This window comes from Acromyrmex echinatior, chromosome 4 (genome assembly GCF_024713525.1).
Source record: "Acromyrmex echinatior isolate Ae372 chromosome 4, ASM2471352v2, whole genome shotgun sequence".
Taxonomy (NCBI): Eukaryota; Metazoa; Arthropoda; class Insecta; order Hymenoptera; family Formicidae; genus Acromyrmex; species Acromyrmex echinatior.
The window spans coordinates 5,500,380-5,524,549 of NC_141855.1; the positions used below are offsets into that span (position 1 = coordinate 5,500,380).

A 24,170-nucleotide genomic window follows, 5' to 3' on the forward strand; every position below is an offset into this window, starting at 1 on the left:
CCGCCCGTAGTTCTAGCTACAGCTCCGTCACCGGTATTGGCTTGATACCGGCTGCTATCTGAGCATGCTGCTGCTGTTGCTGTTGTTGCTGTTGCAGTTGCTGAAGGTGATGATGATGGTGATGCGTGGGCACCGGCTGAGACGGCGGTGTTTGATGATGATGATGATGATGATGGGCATGTGCCGAACGGACAATGTACTCGTCATCGGAGAAGGTTTTCTGATACTCGTGCTCTTTTCGTGATATCGCACGGTTCTTCCACTTGTAGTCTTTGAGCGCGTCTCGCACACGTCTGCGATATCGGTAATACAAGAGTATTATAAGACCAAAGAAGAGGCCTAGTCCTGTAGTGCACACCGTCACCAGCAGAACCTGCTTGCGCGAATCCGAGAAGGCGCAGCCCAGCTCGTCTGCGGTCATGCCTTTGATGGGCTTGCTCTTAGATTCGGGCGGCTCGGCGCATATCACTGGGCTTGAATTTCTCGGGACGAGTATCTCAGCCAACCATAATTGACTGCAGTCACACACTAATGGATTCTCACTGAGATCCAGACGGCGCAGTTCATTCCAGGCGACCAGCGACTCCGAGAATGTGATAAAGGCGTTGTCACGTAGCATTAGATGCCTCAGATTTGGTAAGCCGGCCAGAGAACCTTCCTCCATAACAGCCAACCGTTTATTACTGTTCAATACAAGAGTCTCCAGATTAGCGTTATCTGAGAAGGCCCCCTTCTCCACGGTAGTAAATAGCTTGGCGCCAGATACATCGAGCTTCTTCAACGTCGATAGACCTTGGAAGGCTCCTGACCGCAGGATCGTGAAGAAGTTCTGGCCTAAGGTAAGCTCCTCAAGGCGTGGCAACACCGCCAACTGTTTCGTCGGTACTTCGCGCAGTTTGTTACCGCCAAGTTTCAAGGTACGGAGGGCATTCAGGCCGCGAAACGCTCCATCGCTGATGTTGTCCAGACCGGCGCCCATGATGTCGAGCACCGCCAATTGCTCGAGACCTTTGAACGCGTCGTCCGGCAACGAGGAGAAAGCGTTCCAACCGATATGAAGTTCGGCGAGGGCATTCAATGGTGCCAGAGCTGACGATGGAACAGTTCGCAATTGATTATCGTCGAGATACAGTACCCGAAGGGTGCCTAATTTCTGAAACGCGCCTGGTTCCACTTTCGATATGCGATTCTGACCCAAATCAAGCTCCTCGAGCTTCGACAAGTAGGCGAACAGGCCGTTGTTCAGCGTCTCCAGGTAGTTATCCCGTAGATTCAACACCGTGAGGGATTTGAGACCTTGGAACGTCTTCTCGGTCAGCGCCGAGATTTTATTGTGCTTCAGATGGAGCTCCACAAGGTGTCGTTGAGCGTCAAAACTGCCATTAGGTATAGTGAACAGGTGGTTGCTGGAGAGATCAACGTTCTTCAGGTCGCCGTAGAACTGGAAGGCTGCTGCGTCCACGATCTTGATGCGATTCTCCTTCAACACTATTCGCTGGATGCTGGGATTCAACGCAATAGGTATCACATCCAGATTGGCACCCACACAGGAAACCACTAAAGTGTCATCGTCGCAGGTACAGCCGTTAGGGCAGAAAGTCCGCGCCTCGGCCGTGCCGAGGGCGAAGAGTCCAACCAAGACGAGCAGATGGAGAACGCCGATAACGGTGAAGCTGCGTCGTGACGTCTGCAAAAAATAAACGAGGAAATTTTGATTAATTTAGCAATAAAAAAGTCTTACTGGGAGCAGCAAATAAATACTGCGATAGTTACACTTAAACTCTTATACCACCAAGAATAATTTTCGAATAAAATTCGCGCATTAATTCAAGACCTATTCAAGTTTCGTCCACTCAAGAATCACTGTTGGAGAGTGCAGTGGACAAATTCCCCAAGTCTAGCGTAGAACACTGTCGACAGTCGCCTCGGGGAATCGATACCGTCTGGTGCACACCGCACCCAATTTATGCTGGTTTTACGACAAGAGCGTTGAATTATTTTCCGTGGAGCTCACCGCGCCGTGGCCGACGAGCAGCAACGCGCTCGTTCATTCTCTCTCTCTCTCTCTCTCTCTCTCTCTCTCTCTCTCTCTCTCTCTCTCTCTCTCTCTTTCCGCGCTCGTAACGTGAGGGTGAAGTTATTTCCGTTTTCGTTGGCCGCGATCGCGCACGTAGGTGCGAAATTAAGCCTGCCGCGCGCAGCTGAAACGCTCGACTGGCTAAATTATATCCGGAAATACGAGCGCCCACGGCTGTTCCGCGGATAATAAGCTCCCGGGGCGTAAAAACTTCTATTCGAGATGGAAACGCCTGAGCACACCGTCGTCCGGACGAGTCCGAGCGCACCGTGGCCCCAAGTACGCCGTAAAACCTAAACGGGATGGCTGATCCCCGAAATGGGCGAAGACGCTCGGCGTCGTTTCGGACGGAAAGAAAGTTGGTTCTTCTCGGAAAGAAAAATTCGATATCGACCCAGACGGGTTCTGATATAGGCACTATGTCAATCGAGTGAAACTGGGGTATACTCTCGCATGTTCCGAATTTAACGAAAGGGTGATGATCTCAGGTGATGTTTTTTTCTTCCTCTCTTTGCTAAGGTGCCTCATTGTGACTAGCAATTGATACAACTATAACATTGTTAATCTTCGGTGGACTAGGTGTGACATATCCCCGCAAGAAAGATATAAACTTCTAACTTTTTAAAAAATACTACGCGCAAGTTACCGTTTTATGTAGCTTGTCGTACTAAATTAGTATACTTATGATGAAGTATACTATGAGGTATGAGATACCCTTACATGGTTCGCCATGTTGATTTTTTTCACCTGGTTCCGGAAAGGTTAAACACGATCTTTACGCGCTTCACGTAGTTTCAATCCTCGCGCACAGCACAAAGCGAGTTTCTATCGGATCAAGCAGATTCAATCAAGATTGCCGGTGATCTGATGGATTGCGTTCAGCCTCGTTTATCTGGAGATTCATCATTCATGCACGATCACGGGAACGCGATTCGTCGGATTGATAAGAGTATTTTTCTTGCGATAACAATCCGGGTCAACAGAAGTCTAAAAATCCAGCGAAATCGATCGTCCGGCGTGACAGTCGCACGAAAAATGCCGGGAATATTAACGGCGTTTCGAGAGAAAAAAAAAGAGCTCGTATGATTTACGCGTACGGAAGGATTTATTTCGAAAACTCGCCTCGTCTCGTCGGACCAGTGTCGGGGCACTGATGCACTCCGTATGTCCGCATTAAGTCACATATACATTACTCGGGAATCACCAATATACGTGTGTAACATGACAGATATCGAAAACTAAATCTAAGAGATATATTTGCCTTTCGAGACTATTTTCGTGCAACATAAACGGCAAAATGTTTAACAAACTCCCATGGGAGGACACGGGGGAAGTATAACATATTTTCAAACACTCTTCTCGAGCGGAGCCAGAAATTTGCGAGACTTTAATTGCCGAGTTGCTCAATGTTGAAGTCTAAATGGATGAGCGTAGTTGGACGAAGGCGGGTATTTGTTCTCGGACAGTCCAAAGCAAATCTGGAGTACGTGGAGTCTGTCCCCTTTCCGCGTATAAGTACGTCGTACACAACGCGCGACTTTACATACGTTTCAGCGCGGATTGCTAATCCGCGCGACGAAATACGCGAGCCGCGCAGAGAAACGCGTCCGGATATTCGCCATATCACTGCCGCGCGTGTCGGTGCGCGTATTAAAGCTAAAAACGGTCGCGTCATTAGGAAAGGATTATGCGAATGCGGAACTTCCGCGCGTCCTCCACGCGCGCATGACCCCGTTACTCATTTCTCATTTCAGCCGTATTACGCAGCATCACGAGTTCCGGCCGTTATTAATGAGGTTTTAGGCCACAAATAGACTTTTCCTCATTCTCCCTCATCTCCTTATTCGTCGTTTATCTTCTTTAATTTGAATAAAAAAGATAATCAATGATTTTACTAGGAAGAATCAAGTACTATTGTTATCCTCGATAAGTCGGTACATTCCAAACGGAAATTATCTATCCATCATTTTTATTAGAAAGATTTGTGAGATTTATTATGTGCAAAAACTCTGCATCTTCAAAGAAGAAATGCCTAATACCTTTTATTTTCTAAATCGAAAGCGCCAACTTTTGCTTTCTTATAATCAGTGTAATTTTTATAACTATAATAGAATACTTGATTCTACGTTTCTCCTCTTATTATTTCAGCTAATTTTAGATATAATATATTATTATATAAATGTATATCTATATTTCTATCTGCACCAAAAAACTCTCCACAATAAATTTCTGTCTAGGTCAGCCTCACTCTATTTCTCTCTTTCTCTTTTTCTCTTTCTCTGCATTACCTACATATTCATTATTTTCAATTAGTCGTTTGGCTCATTGCTATAAATCACTGTTGTGTTTTTTGTAATATTTCCATGCACGTTTTCTCTTATCTCATTAGTTCAATTCGATTTCGCTTCAATTATCGTGTATCTGTATGCGGAGTACTTATCTAAAAATTTTTCCGATATTCTCTTTCACAAATACAAACTATATTCTTACACAATAAAAATCTTTTATTTATGTTAACCGGTCCTAAAATTTTTACATTGAAATTTTAACATATCTGAGTATTAATTTTACATAATGTAATTGTGTTCATTCAAATATTATGTGTTAAATTGATATTCAACATTTCTTAGTATTAAAATAACACAATTTAAATAAATTGAATAAATGAACAAATGTAGAAATAATCTGCTTTAAAACAATTTTAAGATAAACGAATAAAATGCAATGTTAATTTAACTTGTTATAAATATTAATTGTTATTATTGTTAATTATTATATAATTACTTAAAAAAATATATTACCATAATACTTGTTCATAAATTGTGTACTATTATATATTTCTCATTTTTTAAATATAATATTTGTATCACTTTCTAACATAGGTATTCATCTAGTCGTTAAATTGATACAAAAATTACGGAAATTTATCAACTACGTATGTGCACGGTTTTCGACACTCGAAATAACTGTAAACTTATATATTTATTTCTTCAGTTTCTTTTAAACTTCCGTTAGTTCTATCCCGTTTGTTCTTCTTAAAACTTCCAACAAACTTATCGACAAAGTGATGCTATCAATGTATAGTGCCACGTGAATGGACAGGTTAGAGACCATCCGCGTCTCGATATTATTTATGCAGTTCGGGGAGGCCGCTGTTGGCAGGTAGAGAGCAACGCGACTCATCGGCGTGCACGAGGCGCGAATTACGTATGCGACAACATGCGGTTGAAATCGGAACACCGGTGTCCGATTCAGACGTCATCGTCTGCTGCGGAGACAACCGGAGAAATTAATAGAGCAACGTGTAATAACCACGGCGAATAATCATGCCAGTTGGTCTCGCCCGTGATTCGTGCTATCGCATATCCATTTAGTTTAGAGTAAAAAGCATAGTACATTTCTTTGTTATTGTCGTATTCTTAGTATTGTCGAGATACGTCTTTAAAATGCGGTGCTTTCACCAGGTAAATGTACTTATTTACCAAAAGATTCAATGTTAAATTAAAGACTTTCAAGTAAGAATCTAATCACTTTTAATTGTTTCCTAAGAACAATCTTGAACTAAATAAAACACGGAAACATTAAAACTGGTTATACAACATTTGGATATTTTTCTTATAAATATAAATTGGTAACATTTTTTCTTGCATGGTTTGCAAGGTGACGAGATGTTTTGTTATAATGCAAATAATAGTTTGTAATACTTTATGACTGTCACGTTCTTTAAGTGCTTAATAAACACCTTCCCATATATTCTACGATATAAAGCAAAATATTATCGTCATACGAAATTTGTCTCGACTGATCAGACTCTTACTTGAGGGTTTCTACGTTAAACATTAAGGATGACTCAAAAACTCAGATGGAGCTCTTTCCTCCGACTTTACTTTTGCTAAATAAGAAGCGACTTCAAAATGAAGACGAGTATTTAAAGTTTTTCCAGCCAGATCCGAAATATTCCGTTAAGAATCTTTTTTTAAATCGAATTCCTTAGTACTTCTATTTTACATTTCATGAGATAGGCATTTGAATTTCCATGCAAGAATTTCCTCAGTCCAATGGATTGAGCAACTATATTCCGTAGTTAAGCATCTTATCCCATCTACATTTCTAAACACGAGGTGGAATTCCGTAAAAGCTATGGTCGACGCGCGGAGTGTATATGAGGTATATATATCGTCGTCGATAACGAGTTTAGCGTATCGCACGACGTGACGGATTCCTCTTCACTCCTAGCAAATGGTTTGCGCGCTCTCCTCTCGAAAAAGATGAAATATATTTTTTCTCCTTTAATCGAGATCCTATACCCGGCCGGAGGAATTTTGTTAAAAGTTGCCGGGGTCGTTTTAGCGTTGCGTCACCTCGAGCTTTAATCAACGCGCCCATAACGCGGTTATAAACGCAGTTAATTATCATCATAGCGTAATCAGCTCGGCTCTGTGTGGCAAAACTATCAATTACCACGTGTGCAAACCTATTCTGCACCTGATCGTCAAGTCTGACCATTGCTTCTCCGATCTTTTTCTCCCACCCGTTTATTGGAGGAAACGAAATATCGCTCGGAGATTTTATTCAAGCATGCCATTTTCCGAAAAGCGAGATTTACATTTATTCGTCCGCTTTATACATGAAACGCTTTCGCGCGCGCACCGGACAGATTTACATTTATTTATACGAATGTTTACGGCGGCATTTCAACCTATTTTCCGTCTCGCTCTGTCGTTATCTTTTTCCCCCTTTTTTTCTTTCTATTTTTTTTTTTACACTCGCGCCGTTCGCCACTGCAGAAACGCGAATTATACGGGCTCTCGAACGAAACACCTGATCGATATCGTAGCGTATCATGTGACAATTCTTTTTTCTATCACAGCGGAACGACTGCCGTCGCACGGGTGAAACGCAGTCGCCAACATATTCATGCAACGTGAAAATTGTTTATTTATTTATTTTTTTTTTCAAAGATACACTCGCCCGAGTCTTTTGAGCTGGAATGTTCATTCGTTGCTTATGAATTTATCTTCGCCGGTGTCGAAAGTGTCATCACGTGGATATGCATCATGTAAAGTCGACTTGTTATCTTTTTCCACGTTCCGACGCTTCGCTATTCTCACTCATTAGCCAGTTGCACTAAACAAAGAAAAGGATAAAGAGTGTGAAGTGCGTATCGTATTTGTCGCGTTTGTACATTCTGTCAAATTGGCTCCTCGTATTTCGTTTGCACGTAAACTACAAAATACAGGAGAGGAAGTAACGCGTTATTTGTAACGCCGTTACTGTTACTCTTTTTATAATAACGATTTAATAACTTTACAATTTTCCATAACGTAACAATAATGCCGGGATAGGAAAAGTCATTTTTTTAAAAGTAATTCGTTATCATTATGCGTTGCTCATTAAAAAATGTAACGAGTTATTTTTCAAGAGTCACTTTTCCAACCGTGACATGTTATCGACGTGAAAAATTGTAGTCATTACCAAACTGTTATTATAAAAAAGTAAAAATAATTGTAACGACGTTATAAGTAACACGTTATTTCATAGTTATTACTTTCCTAATAAAATCTAGCGTAAACGTAAAATAGCAATAAAAAATATGACGCAACCTTGGATTCGTATAGATTCAGAACATAAATATTAGGCTATTTTCCGATCGTGCGACTATGCATCCCGATAGGACGTAAAATATGCGAATTGAATTGGAGCCGCTGGGTCGAAAAGGGTTAATCGTTCCCGGATAACCGGCGTGAGAGAATACGCCAGACATCTCGACTTATCGCTCGCACTAATCATAACGCGGTAGTCGCGAGGCGGGGTGAAACGGGATGGAATATAACGTCACGCCCAGCCCTCGTTTCAGGGTGAATACGTCGGGTTTAACTCGATGTAATTAGCGATTACAGATTACCCTTTCGTCCATTAGCATGGGCCGCGATATGCGCGCTCGGCCTCTCTGCTCATGTAAATGCGTCGCATACATACAGATTAGGCGTTTCACCGGAAACCGGAGCTCCGAGTTGGCCTACTGTGTGTGTGTGTGCGTGTGTGTGTGTGTGTGTGTGTGTTCGCAATGGGCCTGATGCCTCGAACCCCCAATTTCCTAAACCCACACACTTTCGTACATCTCACTCGCTCTTTCGTTCCTGCGATCGTTCTTATTTTTCAAGACGTTTGTTCCAAGAATGAAACACTCGTATCGATTTTGAAACACGCGGTTCTATTTTGGGACGTAATTAATTTGATCAAATTTATCGACGACCCGGACGCGACTGCGAATGTTTGCCGTTTCGCGTTTGTACATCGGTGTGCTCTTTATGACTATTGCAAACGGAATTTATATCGAGGACTAATGATCGGAGTTTGTATTGCGTTTTATTTGTTCATGCATGCCACTGATTAAATAATGTAAAACATGTAAAGCCATAATTATGTTTACTTACTATCTTTTTGCATTAGCGTTTGGCGAATAAGAGAAATATAGCATCAATACCATTAATAGTGCCGTTGATTTCGGTAACATTTTAAGCTGTAATTACTTCGAAAATGGTTCGTGTAAATGAAGAGAGTTTCGCCGAAAAGGGATTTACGCACGGTGGCAAGAATTAAATAAATCCTAATCTTATTAGGTGAAAGCGGTCAATTTTCTTGTGCCACTAAATTGATGTCGCCAGCTGTGGATTTAACGAGCGTATGTTACTAACCGCTTTGCGGTCGAACCCTTTTAATCACACGTGCGAAATACATTCGATGGGTGACCATTAAATCGACGACTTCCATATCTCAAAATTATTCGGTAAACGAACTTCGCGTTCGCTTGAAAAATGTATTTGATTTTTCACCGCAGCCATCGATAAAATCAACCCGGCACATAACGTTAATTACGTATTCACACGTAACACGAGGTATCCTCACTTAACATGTTTCACAAATTTTCTATCATCTTTAGTGAAATAAAGATTACGTTTTAAAATGTTTTCAACAACAGATTATTTTTTTGATAATATTTGAGAACCGTGGGAAAATTATCTGCTTTCGACAATCACGCATCTTCAATTAACCCGGGAATAGTCGTTGGGATGTTTTTATATTCCAGCGACAACGAGAAAATGTGAATTTGTAAAATATTGTTTTGTATGGGTATTTGTTAAACATATTTTCTTCCTTTTTTTTAGTAACTAATATTTACGGACCTTTTAAATGTTTAAATATGCAATTCCATCGAAAGTCTGAAATAAAAAAACGATATATTAAGTAAAATCTTTATTTTTTTAGAAATTATGTCATAACAAACTACTTACGTATTTATTTTATTTAATAATTGTTTGCTTTTACTAATTTTTTTCGAAAAGTATGATTAAATTTATATCCGCAATTCTAAAACACTAATAAATCGAAAAACAGTCAACGATATGTTAGTTAATGATAGTGATTTTCATTACGATAGAAAAACACGCCAGATGATCATTTACGTAAAAAAAAAAATTAGGTGATCACTCTCGGATTAATCTCTAAAATCTATCACTGCAAGAGTCACGTCATATTTCAACTTTATTGTCACGAAAAATATGCTCTCATTTTTTTATAGTTTTTATTACCTTTCGCGCGACGTATGTCGACCAGGTTATCATTTTAAAGTTTAATCGTTACGAAAACCACAATTCGGCTTGACGCAATCCGGGTGTTAGCGACAAAAAAAAATGCAACAATCCAACATCCTTTTTCATTTCGTTAACGGATCAGTCATTGTACTGTGATCACGGTACTGTCACGCCATTTCGCGCTACACGCAGACACGTGCAATTTTTTTCCCTCAACCTGGCCTGTTAAGGGTTAATAATCTTGTTCTACCCTCTCGACGCTCGATGTCGCCCCCGGGGCGGCGACGCTCATCCGACGCTTGGACGCGAGCGGTATTTGCAACGCCCAGATTTCGCGTTTACAAACGGGCCGGATGTGCAAAACGCGCGGGTGTGAGCGGAAATGGAATTCGCTTTTTGCGCGTGGCGCCAAGAACACGAGAGAGCTCGGCCTGGCCGGTGGCGTTAACCGAGTAAACGTGCAACCAGAGGCAAGTTTGAAGTTTAAGTACGCATCTCCGCGCCTCTTCCTCCTGCGAACACATACTTTTTACCTTGCAAAGCTTACCCGAACTTTTTCCTCCGAACGGCCATTTATTTGCAATTTATTTTCATTACATGCACGACAGAAAAGTATTTTGACAATGCGTTAAATAATATACGGAGAAAGAAATTAAACTGGACGCGATGTTGATACGTCTCGAGTTTAAATCTATAATTTAGATATTTTACGTATTTTCTATTATTTATGAATTCCTTCGTAAGAATTGAGAACGTCATGATGCATTATTTCTTACAACTGCAACTCGTAAAATTGAAATATTTGTAAAATGTAAAATTTGTTGAATTTCATAGTTTAATTTTGTACATTTATGCAGATTTTATGATATTATTTTGCAATAATAATTTCGTTTTATTTTAAAGAAAGAACTGAATTTCTGCAAAGATATTAGTTGAACTCTTTATGATTAAAAACTAAATTTATTATTGTACAGAAACTTGTAAAAAATCTACAATATTGATGAATAAGATATTTGATACTATCGAGAAATTTGATAAATTTCTTCGCATTCTCTACCTATAGTTACACCATCGGGCTTGACCTCTCTTAAGTTTTTGATGTGGTTGGGCGGGCGCTTTTCCATTCTTTACCCGCGATTTACGTGGTCCAGTAAGGCCTGAAGGCGAAGTTTCACCGTGCAAAATTTCGTTCGTGACTCGCCAGAATTTATCGAGTAGAATAGAATAACAATTTATGATACCCGAACAGCTAACGGTCCTTCGAGAGTTTTAGTGAAATTTTACCTAACATTTTGCGTAACAGTTTTGGCATTACCAAGCACGGAGATATCCAAGGGAATAGAAGATATTTTATCTGCGAACATGGCGGCAGATATTCCTCTCCAGAGGCTACGTTAAAGCTACTAATTAGTAGCAGATTAAACTGTGTGTTAGTGCTGCAAAACTATAATTTACGTTTCATCTTATTAATTTATACGTAAGCGATTAGATTGACAAAATATTTCATATATAAAAAAATTTTTTTCAAGAAATACGTAATAAATTCTATTCTTTGATAATCTTATATCATTGTTGTTTATTATTCTTATTATTATTATCATCATTTTTACTATTATTATTATATTTATCCTTGTCATGATATTCCTAGTGATGATGTTGGAGCTCCCGGAGATATAATAAACGTCTTACTCTCGTCCTAAAATTCTCCATGGAAAAGGACGATGATATTGCGGGAAAAGCGCACGACTGCAATTGTACGGGATGCTACCACGCGACGCGAACTCGTCGTCGTCGTCGTCGTCGTCGTCGTCGTCGTCGTCGTCGTCGTCGTCGTCGTCGTCATCTCGAGTCTCGAGTGTACGGAGCATTTGCATTTCTATCTTTTTCCTCGAGCAGGTCTCCATTTTCTGTGCCAGCTAAATTCAAAGAGCCATTACTTTCGTTGTGCGAGCGACGGAAAGACCACGTTCGACCGTTCGCCGGAACCTGTCTTTCAGACGAGCGATCTGCGACCATGATATCGATCCGATCGATAGAATCCTGTACCTGGGAACGTGGAAGTCGATCGGGTCTTCTAAGGAGTTCGCAGACATCTTTTTCGCCTTAGCTAATTCGTAGCTATTCGTCAGGAATCGGCAGAGAGAGAGAGAGAGAGAGAGAGAGAGAGAGAGAGAGAGAGAGAGAGAGAGAGAGAGAGAGAGAGATTTGAATAACCATTATTAGAATATAACCACTTTTAACGTAGCGATTCTCAATTTTCCAGACTTTTCGTGACGTTGCTTTCTTTTTATTTAAATAGCGACAATAAGTTGCACGCTTCATGACCACATTGAAAATAAGAGTCTAATAATAGCTACCAAATGAATGAAATAATTTCAAATGTTCAGAATTAATATATAACCAAAAATTTAGCGTTTAATTGAATTAATAAACGCTACTTTTGTTCTTCTATATAATAAATATTTGGTAATTATTATCAAACTCTTAGTTACTATTATTATGTTTGGTACGCGCTAAATATAGATTAATATGCTAAACAAAAAATATTTGTTAGTCATTATCGAGCCTTTTCTCGATGTATAACTTGATCTTTTTTTTCTTAATTCGAAGAGCGAAAATTTATTTTTTCACGTTTAATCTTCTAGATAAGATTCAACGGTATTGCGAGAGTATCGAGCCGCTTGCTTATTCAAAACACGATACGCACGATCGATCTTAGACGACCTTATCGACTTCATCACGTTCCTCTAACGAGTAGGCAACGGATGCGCTGGAAACTTGGCGTGTTTCTTTCTTTTTTTTTGTAATTAAATCTCGGAACAAGCCAAAAGCAAAGCACTTCGAATGGGAATTGTACGCGCGAAACGAGTTTGTGGCCGTTTTTCGCTACGAAACGGCCGAGTGTAAACGAATAAAAGACTCGCGCGGCGATCTTCACCCACGCGCCTCAACCTTTTTGTTTGTTTCTTCTCTCCACTCTATCTCTTTCTCCCTCTCTCTTTTTTTTTTATTTAATCCCGAGGAGTAATCCGCCGTCGAGGCTGAAACCGCTGAACTTTCGAGCACTTTGATACGCGACCGGAGTGCGCTGACCGCGTTAACGACGCCCTTTGACCCTTCGAGCCGCCCCGTCGCGTTGAATACTACCCCTCGGGGCATCTGCAGCGTTTATGCCAAAAATTCGAGCGAGAATATTACTCTGCGTATTACCCCGTCGCGGTGAGCTATTGTAACTTTTGATGTAGATATCGCTCGGTCATTTTTTATTAGAGGACACAAAAGACCTTTGATACATCAGGTCGGTGACACTAAATCGTTAATCGAACTCGGTTATACCAGATGTAATCATTTTGCAACTACATACTCATAAAAGTCGCAATTTTACGTTTTTTTTTTGGTTTTTCTAAAAAGACATACATGAACGGAACGGTTTTGCTGAAATATCTAAAAAGCTTTAGCCAGATACTAATCGAAAAATAATTTTGTTAGACCATCCAAATAAGCTCAAACTGATAGAAAAACTATTTACAGCATTATTCATCATAATCGAGATTCCTACATAATTATTATAATGGTTCAGTAAAATTATTTTTTTATCTGTATCTAAGTTTTTCAATTCTTCAGCAAAATCGTTTCTTTTCGTTTAGAATTCTTTACCTTGAGTAGTTTGTTGTATCTAGCACAAAAGATATTATCTTTCCATTTCCCGTAACGCGCGCGTTTATAATTCTTCTTATTACATTTAATCTTAATTTTACTCGGTGCTGTAATACTTTTACGTGAAGTGTCCCGCGTGGGCTTAAACGGTCGCAACGCGAGAAATAACAGTTCCGTCCACGCTCACCGGATCCGCCCGGCGATTTTAATTCGCGCGTAAATATGCATATACTCTGCGGTACCTTTAAATGGCCCGGGCGCATCTACGGGTCGTCTAAAAAATTACCGTCCTCTGTAAATTTAATTAAATCGCGTACATGTCCGAAAGGCGACACTTAATTGAAGCCCGCGCACCTGCGCGCGTCTCAATTAAGTCTCGCAATTACGCTCGCGTATTTTTTTCGGCTTGTCTCGTAACTCGCCGGTCGATAGTCGCGGTCCCTCGTCGTGGTCGAAAACTCCTCTGCGCTACAACGTGACTATTGTTTCATTACCGAAATTGATGATACTTGTTCCAAAATCATAATCCCACGAACACCCTGCATAACGTACGTTAATTTTGATAGTGTCATGAACAGGCCGATGAAGCATGAACGGCGACATGGCGATGGGGAGATTATTACGCAGTCAAAAAGTGGCTCGTGCCCGTAGCGATGCAATACATTAAATTGCCATTTGTTTACTTTACGAGATGTATGAATGTATAATCATTAGTTTAAACATACATACATGGAAAAATGATTTTGTTGAAGTATCTAAATATTTAGTTAAATACAAATCTGAAAATAATTTTGTTGGGTCAAAATATGTGGAAGTCTCAAACAATGCTTCAAATGGTTTGGTATTTCAGCAATTTTAGTCTTACATAATTATTTTGATCTAATAAAATTATTTTCAGATCTGTATCTACACAGAGAAAGGATTTTGTTAACTTAATAAGCCGCCCTTTAACAAATGAGTTGTAGATAGTTACAACAAACAATTGTTTTAATATTTGTTGTAATTGATACTAATTTGTGATTAATACTTATCCCAAAAAATTATTAGTAATAAAAGTAATTTGTGTAAAACTCAATCTATTTTTTGATAGACTTTTATTATTCTAGCAATACTACTTGTTTTGATTTATATCCTAAATCGTGTATTATTTGTTATATTAATGAGTAATGAGAAATTATTCGCAACAATAACTGATCGTGATTTTGTTATACCAAACCATCACATTTGTCATTCCTTTTTTTGTTCCTACAACAAACACATTTCTCTCGGTATAAATTTAGATACTATAGTAAAACCGTCTCTTCCATGCATAAATAATAAGTGATTCTTTTTAAAATAAAGTGGACTTTTCCTTTCTGCCTTTTTCCTTTTTTGTCTACGGAATAAGTACACTGAATGTTCAGGATAAGAATAAGCTAACACTAACTCTCAGTCAAGATTTCGACTCACGATCAAAATGTTCCGAAGTTGCAAATCGCGTACAAATGTCTCCAATTTATTTCATAGATTTGTTGACCGTCGTGTTTCTCCAGCTACTGCGTTTTCGCGAGATGTCCTCACCAGTTTCGCCGGTCGGTTTTACCGATCCTGCCGACTCCACATTCTACGGTCCATCCGGCAATCGTCGCGCTCAATCATCTGTCAGCGATGCATATATCGACTGTGTGCACCGAGCGTTACTCACTGCACAATGATATAGTCGTACCGCGCCGACAGGTTCGGGCTCTGCCTGCCAGTCGATTGGATAATGATATCCTTGTCCCTGATTCGGGAATCGGTCCCACCGGACGGCCGGCTGTTCGTCGAATGTCCTGCTCGAATTTCGGCGATCGCGCGAAAATGGCTAATTTTTTGCGCCGTCCGATTTACTCTCTCTCGACCATTTGAATTAATTCCCGTGTGTTTCGGACATGTCCACCGCTATGAATTACGCTTATCAGCTTGCAGATGAGCATTGAAACGTATACTCGATATTAACGTATCTGATTAAACCCTTGACGTTTTCCGCCAACGTGATTCTGTTGACAAAGCGTTACGAGGACAATTTTTTAGTTTAGCTTCCTTTTTCAATTGAAAATTTTTTCGCCCGATTCCAATGCAAACTCTACACAAAAAAAAAAAAAAAAAGAAAAAACAACTCGAATATTTTCTGCCGAAATTCCGACGAAACGATTTTGTCTAATTTTTTTTCCTATAATACGACAATAGGCCGTGCAGAGAATTACAGAAAAAAAAAAAATACTGGGATAATATTCTAACAATAATGCGCATTGACAAGGCTGTGATTTTTGTCAAGCCGATATCGTTATTTCATTCAAAAAAAAGAGGGAAGGTATCGTTCTCGTTATTCGCTAACACCCTCGAATTTTTCCACGACTAGCGACGTTGCGGCTCGAAATTTTTTTCCATCGAACACGCTCTTCTCCGTCTATAGAGAGTCCTCTCCGCCATCAAATCCATCAGATACTCTTTCGGGGAAATCGACCGCAAATTCATCAAAGGATCTCGCATTAAAATTTCGCTCGGCAGTAATGGAGCGCCTCGTGTATTCGTTTTCCATTTTCCTCCTCCGGTAAAGTATTAATCGCCCTCGACGGCAATAATGGGACGAAAAGGGCAGGCGGCGCTCCAAATCCATTTGTTTCACTACTATTCGTAATTTCAATTGGACTAACGGTCACGACGGCGAACAAACTCGTTCGATTGCTTTTGAAAATTCCGACCGATCGGCTCGCCGCATCGGCTTTATCTCTCAATACGCGTGTACGCCGGATTTTTGTCGATTCCGCCGATACGTCGATGATCATCGATTCTAACGACACGTCGAACTTCGGGACCGTTTTCGGGTGCGCGATGCGGAAATAAGCCTCACTGTCAAATAACTTTTGTTCGATTTTTGCGTTTCGCCGTACTGAAACCGCGTGCATGAAACGACCTGTCCCACCATCGACGCAATTTTGCGACGTTTTTCGCGCGTTACGTCCTCTAGCATTTGCGACGCGAATGGTTTCGTTCGTTCGTTCGCGAGCACGGCGATCGGCGATGTTAATGTGAGCGCTAATTGGAACGCTCGCAAGCAGAGGAAAAAAAAAAGAACAGAGGAACACGAGTGGCGGAAATTCGAAATTACCAAAATGGTCGAGAATCGATAATCGCTCCGTGCGCGTTCGTTATTCAACGTTTATTTCGAGAAATTGCCACACGACGGTTTTAAAAAGAAAATTTAATTATTTTGACTGAGTGGTAGTCACGAAAGTATAAGCCGTTTCAGCAACGGATATGCTTGTATAACTTTCTGAAATTGTGTCACAGGAGAAGAACAGTTCCAGTGAGAACAATGTATAAGACTATTGATATTCAATAATTTTTTGTTTCAGTCGTTTTTTTCGAAATAAGAATATACTTATTTTTATTCGATATAATAATATAACGATATGACGAGTAAAGATTTTTAGCAAAGTGCTTTTAAATTCCCGATTGATAAAAAAAATAATATATTCAAAAAGAAATAATATTGCTTTTTTACTTCACAAGTAATGTAACTAAAAAAAAATTAAGTTTCTCAGGAAAGAGAAAAATTATTTTTCAATTTAACAGGAAATTATTAACTAACTAAATAATATTGGCAATAAGAATATATTTTTAATACGATTAAATGTTTTTATTATTTTCGTTTCATAACCCGATTTTTTATATAGTTCACTTTATAGGGTAACGTTTATTTAATTTATCCATGGTAACAACAGTGATAATAAAAATTTCATTTTTTAAGTTGTGTCATTTTCAAAGTGTAAGGGAACGATATATTTTTTCGAGTGGTTAAAGGCAATAAACGTATTTAATGGCACAAGATCAAAATATCACCGAAAATATCCCGGAAATATCGTATGCACGCGATGCTAAGAAAAACGAACACGCAGTGCGGCGCAAACGAAGGTAATTGAAAAAAATAACAAACAACATCGTTGCGACCGCGTGGCGGAAGACTGGACCGGGTTTCACTATTTTTTCCGAGCAACGGTACGAAAGGGGTGGATTTTTTTCGCAGCCTGATGCCGCGATTTCACGTCGGACACGGCAGTGTGAGTCTCGTCGCGCGCGATTCCCAAAATTCGATTTATGCCTTTTATACAACCTTAAATCACAAGTTACGTAATCCGCACCCTTTGTATACACACGTGGTATTTTGTGTACGCGATACCGCTTATGTACGTAGATACACATCCGCGAATATATACGCGTTCTCTGACAACTTTTTCCCTGAACCCCAGCCTTTTACCAGTCAGTCCGCGCACACCCGCGCAAAACATTTATGTGCGTGTTAATTGAACTCTCGGTATCGATGTTATGCAACGGGAAAAAAAAAAATCGGAAAGACGGGTGTGCGAACCTCCGGTACGCTTCATGGCTGGAGCGTAACGGGTGGTAAAACGGGTACAGTTATAGCCGTAGGAGGAGAGCGATACACTAATGCATTTCCTTAGGCTATCATCAGTTTATGTTTTATTTTTTAACATAACACATATAAATAAAAAACACATTAATTCTGTCGTATTTTCCGTATATACACTCTTGTGTTCAATGATAAATATAAAGTACAAAATGTTGTTATATATACAATTTTATTAACTATATTAACGAGATAAAAAAATCTTCGTGACTGAAAATTCGTTTCTGGTTACGCTCCTGATAGGTGAAACGCAATACTTCTCTGTCTCTCTTTCTATATATATATATGTGTGTGTGTGTGTGTGTGTGTGTGTGTGTGTGTGTGTGTGTATATATGTGCGTTAATTGAACTCCGAGTATCGAGAGCGAGGAAAAATAAAAGTCAAAAGAACGCGCAATTTTAAACGGGAAGCAGCATATTTTTAAAATCCCATTCCCTAGATTCAAGATTCAAACGTTATTTTGATATCAATAGTGATATAATGGGCAGTAGATAATCTTTCTGAATTTATTAGAATGATATCCAGGTGAATGCATAAACTTAATGCTAACATTTTTGGATTTTCAAGCTAAAAGTGACCTAATTTCTCGACATGGAAATATGCAATATTTTCAAAGCTCGAAATTTTCCACTTCGTAAAACTTCACGTAATGTTTAACTAGATGCTTTAGCGAGAGAATTTTATTATCGAGAGTCGGTCTCGCAACTAAAATTTTCACATGCGCATTCGATGAGAATTTCTCCAAATTCTAAGCGCAGTAAACATTTTTTTCCAGGTAATAAAAGAATTTAAAAAAAATAAAATTAAACAATAATATATACTTATTTTGAAATATAAATCGTAAAATTCAATAAATTCAGAAAGAATAACATTAGACTGATATCGGACAAAAATACAAGTGAAATGAGGAACTGTATAATCAATATACAATTATATTTTTCATACGCTATTTTTAAAGTAAAAAATCCTTCGATTCTCCGAGAGTGACTGATTGCCCATTTGCGAGATTCAATATCGAGAGTCGCTCTGAGAGAATGCAATCTCGATTCTGCGCCCAACACGAAGCTCGCATGTCATTTTCCTCGAGGGTCACTCTAAATTCCGTTCATCTGAAAACTTTATTAAGTCGAGAGACGCTTTCGGAAAGCAAAACCTTGATTACACACACAAGGCCGGCGATAACGCGATCGATGTAAGCTTTTCCCGGTTTTCTCTTTTCATCCAAATTGCAAACCACACACGATGCAAACGTATCCACTCCATGCTCTTGCATTCGAGCACGTACGTACGCATATGAAAGTGGACAAAGCAGCTTCGTAGGCGCACAACGATTTCGGTTATAATTTTTTCCCGGTGCCGGGTCGGATGCCCTTTTTGTTCCACTCGGCACTCGTGCGGACATCTCACACATATACACGCATACACACACGTAACGTGCACACGTAACGCCTAGCGTATACGTGTACGACGTGTACATACATGTACGAAGCATTAATATGCGCACGCTAATTGAAGTCCATCATGGGTACGTATCGAAGTTGATGCGGTCGTAATAACTTGTCGAGATATACAACGAATTGCTTTCATTTTTCACTCCGTCGTTCTTCCTCATTATTACAAAAAACTGTCGTTGCACTCATCTCACATCGACACGTTTATCACGATTATCGTTCAGCTAAAGTTAGTGTTTAATTAATTTTTTTGTACTCTGAAAATTATATTCGGATCTTAATTTATTGGCGTTATTTGGCGTTTTTAAATTAATAAACTCCAAATGTAATATTTTTATCTTAAAACTTAGTATGTAAAGTATGGTTTTCTTTTTTATATTCCTTCATACATTTTTATGCATTTCTTTCTGTTCACGTAAAAAAATATTCTATTATTCAAAAAAAGAATTGACGAAAATTATCAGGAGAACGATTTAAACATTCTTATCTATATCTATTTAAAACTCAGAAAGAGTTGGAAAATACTTTTCGAAAACATCATTGTAATTCTGCTTGCTTTCGTATCTGGATTACGATGTTTATGATCTATATAAACTCAGTTTTCAGTTCATAAACATATTTTAATTACAACTCAAAAAATGTGAAATTTTTATCTTAAAAATTAATATATAAAATACGATTTTATTCTTTTTTACATTCCTTCGTATATCCTTATATACTTTTTTCTGTTCACATTCATAAAATGTTCTATTACTCAAAAAGAATTTACGAACGCTGTCATGAAACGATCTAAACATTTTATCTATGTCTATATTAAAACTTTGGATATATACGGGAAGGGTTGGAAAATACTTTTCCAAAAAGCATCATTAATATTCTGCCTGCACTTTCGTGTCTAGGTCTCTATGTTTATGATACATCTATCAATGCGTCCTAACTGAACTCGGACAGAGTTTTATGCGGTTTATGCAAACAGAGCAGCTGAACAGAGAGTGTTCGTCTTGGGGGTTGGCGGAGGGAGGGGAAAAGCCAAAAGGGGAGAACACGGCGTGCACGCGAAGCAGGAACGCGGAGGGGGGGGGGGAGGGGTGGAAAACCGGCAGCTTTGTACACGCGGCTGGATATTTTTATGGCAATATCGCCGCCCCGTTTGTATTCCGACTGTCGGGCCGCAGCAGTCTATCGACATTCGCTCGATACTGGTGGCAACCGCTCGGATATATGGATTGGAGGGAAACGTAGCGTTGCTCCTTTTCCGACGGGAATGAAAAATAACGTCGCGGAATCTGTTTTTCGCCGTCCGTTAAAAGCGACCGCGCGCGCAACCCCCGCAACCCCCGCGCTTTTTATTCGCGATAACTTTCGCCCGGCGAAAACGACGTGACCGACCTTTAACCCCTTTCGCGAAAACGATGCGACGAAACGGCACGTTGCAAATCTGTTCGGTTGCACACCCCCGTGATTTTTTTATGGGCAACGTTTCGGCATCGGCCATCGGATAAACGCGCGGCGCGTTTGGAGTAACAGCACGAAAAATAATTGTGCCGATGGTAACGTTCGATCTACCGGACTGGAGTCAAGAAATTTACGGAATGGAATTTACACAATGTTCCATAGTTTCAGAGCACAACGTACGTGTCTGAAGCGTATACACAGGAAATTATGTGAGAGCAGTAGTATTCCAGTTAAAATTACTGCGAATTTTATTGATAGATCGAGCGGATATTCGCGAAATTCCGCGATCACATCGGTGAACATACTGCGTCGCGCAATTGCATTTTGCCATTATTAACAGATTACATAGCGTTGCGATTAGATGATTTTGCGAGTGTACTGTATTCGAAATACTGTATTCGAAGAAGAATCGAAAGATTTCGTAGCACGTTTCGTCGTAAAATAGTCTTTCATTTTTTCTACTTTCTTTTTCACCGCATTCTATACTCACTTCTCCAATTCTGTCGGTTTTATTGTCTCCACGTGACTCACATCGCAGAGTTAATTTCGCGTGCAAATTTCAACTAAAGTATTCATCGCTTTTTTGCAATGTTTCTATATATGAAAAGGGTATCTTGATCCCACATCGATTGTTCGCAAATCAAATTTTGGCTTCAATTCCATGCATGTGAGAGAGGGTCACTAACAAATCGGCCACAATTACGTCAGCTTCGTAATTGAGAAAACTCGCTGTATTGCCGATTTGTTAAATCATTTCAGACGATATAGAAAAGAGAGAGAAAGCGAAACAAAGAGATAATGACGATCGATAAATGCTTATCACCGCGACGCCCGTTATCAAAGACGTCGCTCGTTAAAGTCGGTCGCGTAATAATTAATTTCTCGTAGCGGAGTTATAATTTCCTTCACGACGGCGACGGTGTCTCTCTGTTCTCTTCAGTTACCACTCTGAGACGACCGAGTGATCAGTCTCAACAATTCTAGCATCTGCAACTTTCAGAGCTCGAGATACCTGTAAATTCCGAGCTGCTAATTTCACGCGGAGATGGTATTGCATACAAAATAACTCGCAGAAGAATGATCTTTTAGAGAATTCTGAATACACAACACACATCCCAGGTATGAGCGTTTATTATATAAATCGTTCTTCTCAGTCGCAAATATTTTTCCATAGAAATGATTTGAACAGAAATTTATCTTATTGCAGATAAATCATCATAATCATTCCTTCTAATTTTTTTTTATTTTCTATTATTAAATATCTCGACAAATAGCAATGCGCAAAGACATTACTAAAATATAGTTTTAATTTTAATTTATGTGACTGTAATGTTTTTTTGTTCAATATTAATATCTATTTCAGTAGATACGGTTACATTTTTAAAAAATATGGATTAGATTTAACATACATGCACGATGTTTATAATTCTCACCGTGTTGATGCTGATGTAGATATCAACATGAATTTATAATAAGTTGTGATAATTCTGTCGTGCATTTGTAGTCCCTCCTCCTCCAGAAGCAATAGCGAAAATTTGATTTTTTTTTTCTCTCTCCTTTAATTATTAGATTACATTCTAAAAAATATGAGTATGGATTTAACATCATAGATGTTAAACATAATTTGTATTGATATGAACATCAACGTATAATGCATATTTACTCTTTGATGCCACACTAGAGAAACGGCACACTTGGATAACGATGTGAAAGTGTAAGGCTCTCTATTCATATAAAATATGACTGTGATTTCCTGAGGACATTCTACAGTTAACGCAAAATGGCGTATGAATATAGAAAACCATATCACTAAAATTAATAATGCACCTACAGAAAGCTTTGTTTCATATACGTGATGTTAAGATTAATGCCGTCTAACGTTATGTGTTTTAACTTCCTCAATTTAACCAGTTTTCTAGAAAATATGATATGGTGACACCTTATACTTTTATCGTAGGTATGGCTCAATTCCATTATTTATAACTATTACAAAAATGAGTACAATGTAAAAAAAATTGTTTTCAATTAAAACACCAAACATTAAAGAAAATAACGGTATAAAATTACTGTATATATTTTTATTAAGAAAAAATTATTATATAATTATTATATAAGTTATTGTATTAACGTTATTATACAATAAAAAATGATTACATAATGAAGAAAGCATTGAAAAAAGAAAGTTAATTAGGTATGCCATACCAGATTGGCGTCGAATAGAGTTAACATCATGATTTAAAATTCATAATATTAAATCCACATATTAAATCTATGTTAATACTTACATCAACACCAATACGGTAAAACTTATGCATATTTAACACTGATGGTATTAAATCTACATCCATATTTGTCAGAGTATATTTATCTGTTTAAATGTGTGTGAAAAATATCAAATTTTCGCCATCGCTTCTGGATGGAGGGGGGAGGAGGCGACAAATGCCGGCACGGCAGGATTTTCACGACTTATTGTTTTCTTTCGTTCGCAGTTATCGCTACCTGGTGAAATGCGATCGCTGCCATCGCATATCGCCGGGTTTGATAAGTCGCCGGTGCGATCGAACGTGACGCGTTTGTATCCATAGTACTCTCTCTCTCTCTCTCTCTCTCTCTTTCTCTCTCTCTCCTTCTTCTTCTTCTTCTCTCTTCCTCTCTCCTTGGCGCAAGATGTTCGCGGCAGACTCGATAGACAAGTCGTGACTTCGAACGTGCTGAAAAGTGGAGACAGTGAATTCTCTCAAGAAGAAGCATCGACTCCCAGCAAGCAAGCACGTCTCGGCGTCGTCGAAACCCGAGTGGATGCGACACGAACTTTACACCGGATGCGCGAAACGTTTAACACGGTATATAGTGGTGGGAATCAATTCTCGCCGAAATAAACTGATGGATTTAATTGAAACGCAATATTTCGCGCTTTTATTAGTGTATATAATATTCATTCAGCAGAGATAGGTACTTTAACCGTTTTTATCAACGTCAACAAGCATCGAAAGAAATAAAATATTGTCTCGAAGAGTCAATTTCGAGACAATATTTCTTGAAGTACCCGATGAAGGAATCACATTTTAAGGAAACATCTGATTAAATCGATGAAAAAACAAGTCGAGCAATTAATAACGAATGCAGCAATCGCGACGACGTTAATTTTTCTACAAAACGGACGCCAATTCTGTTTAAATAAAATATGGAAGGTGACGTCCCGATATTTTAGAACGCGCTATCCGACTGCGCCGTATATCAGACGTTCAATAAACGGTCCGGAAATGGACGAACGATCCCGCGGTTGGATTTACGGTTCTTCTGGAAACGGCCCGAAAAAAAATTGACGGCGTGTCGCTTTCCCGCGAGGGCGGGAACGACGATGGGAAACGGTAATGGCAGAACTTTTTCAAGAAGCGGAGCCGTCACACCTTTTCCGAGGGGGAGGGAGAAGGAGGGAGGGGGGGGGGGGAAGGGGGAGGGAAGCGATCTCGCTCGACTAGTC

General features: G+C 39.3%; 1 protein-coding gene across 2 annotated transcripts in view; it reads right to left on the bottom strand.

Moving 5' to 3' along the window:
* Nucleotides 1-11: 11 nt before the first annotated feature.
* LOC105153322 (uncharacterized) overlaps nucleotides 12-24,170 on the bottom strand; it is a 230,220-nt gene continuing 206,061 nt past the window's right edge. For both annotated transcript variants that reach the window (XM_087405428.1, XM_011068081.2), the window contains one exon: nucleotides 12-1,687. In XM_087405428.1, coding sequence (XP_087261554.1) covers nucleotides 17-1,687 — 1,671 coding nt within the window. In that variant the 3' untranslated portion in view covers nucleotides 12-16. The remainder of the gene's footprint in view (nucleotides 1,688-24,170) is intronic.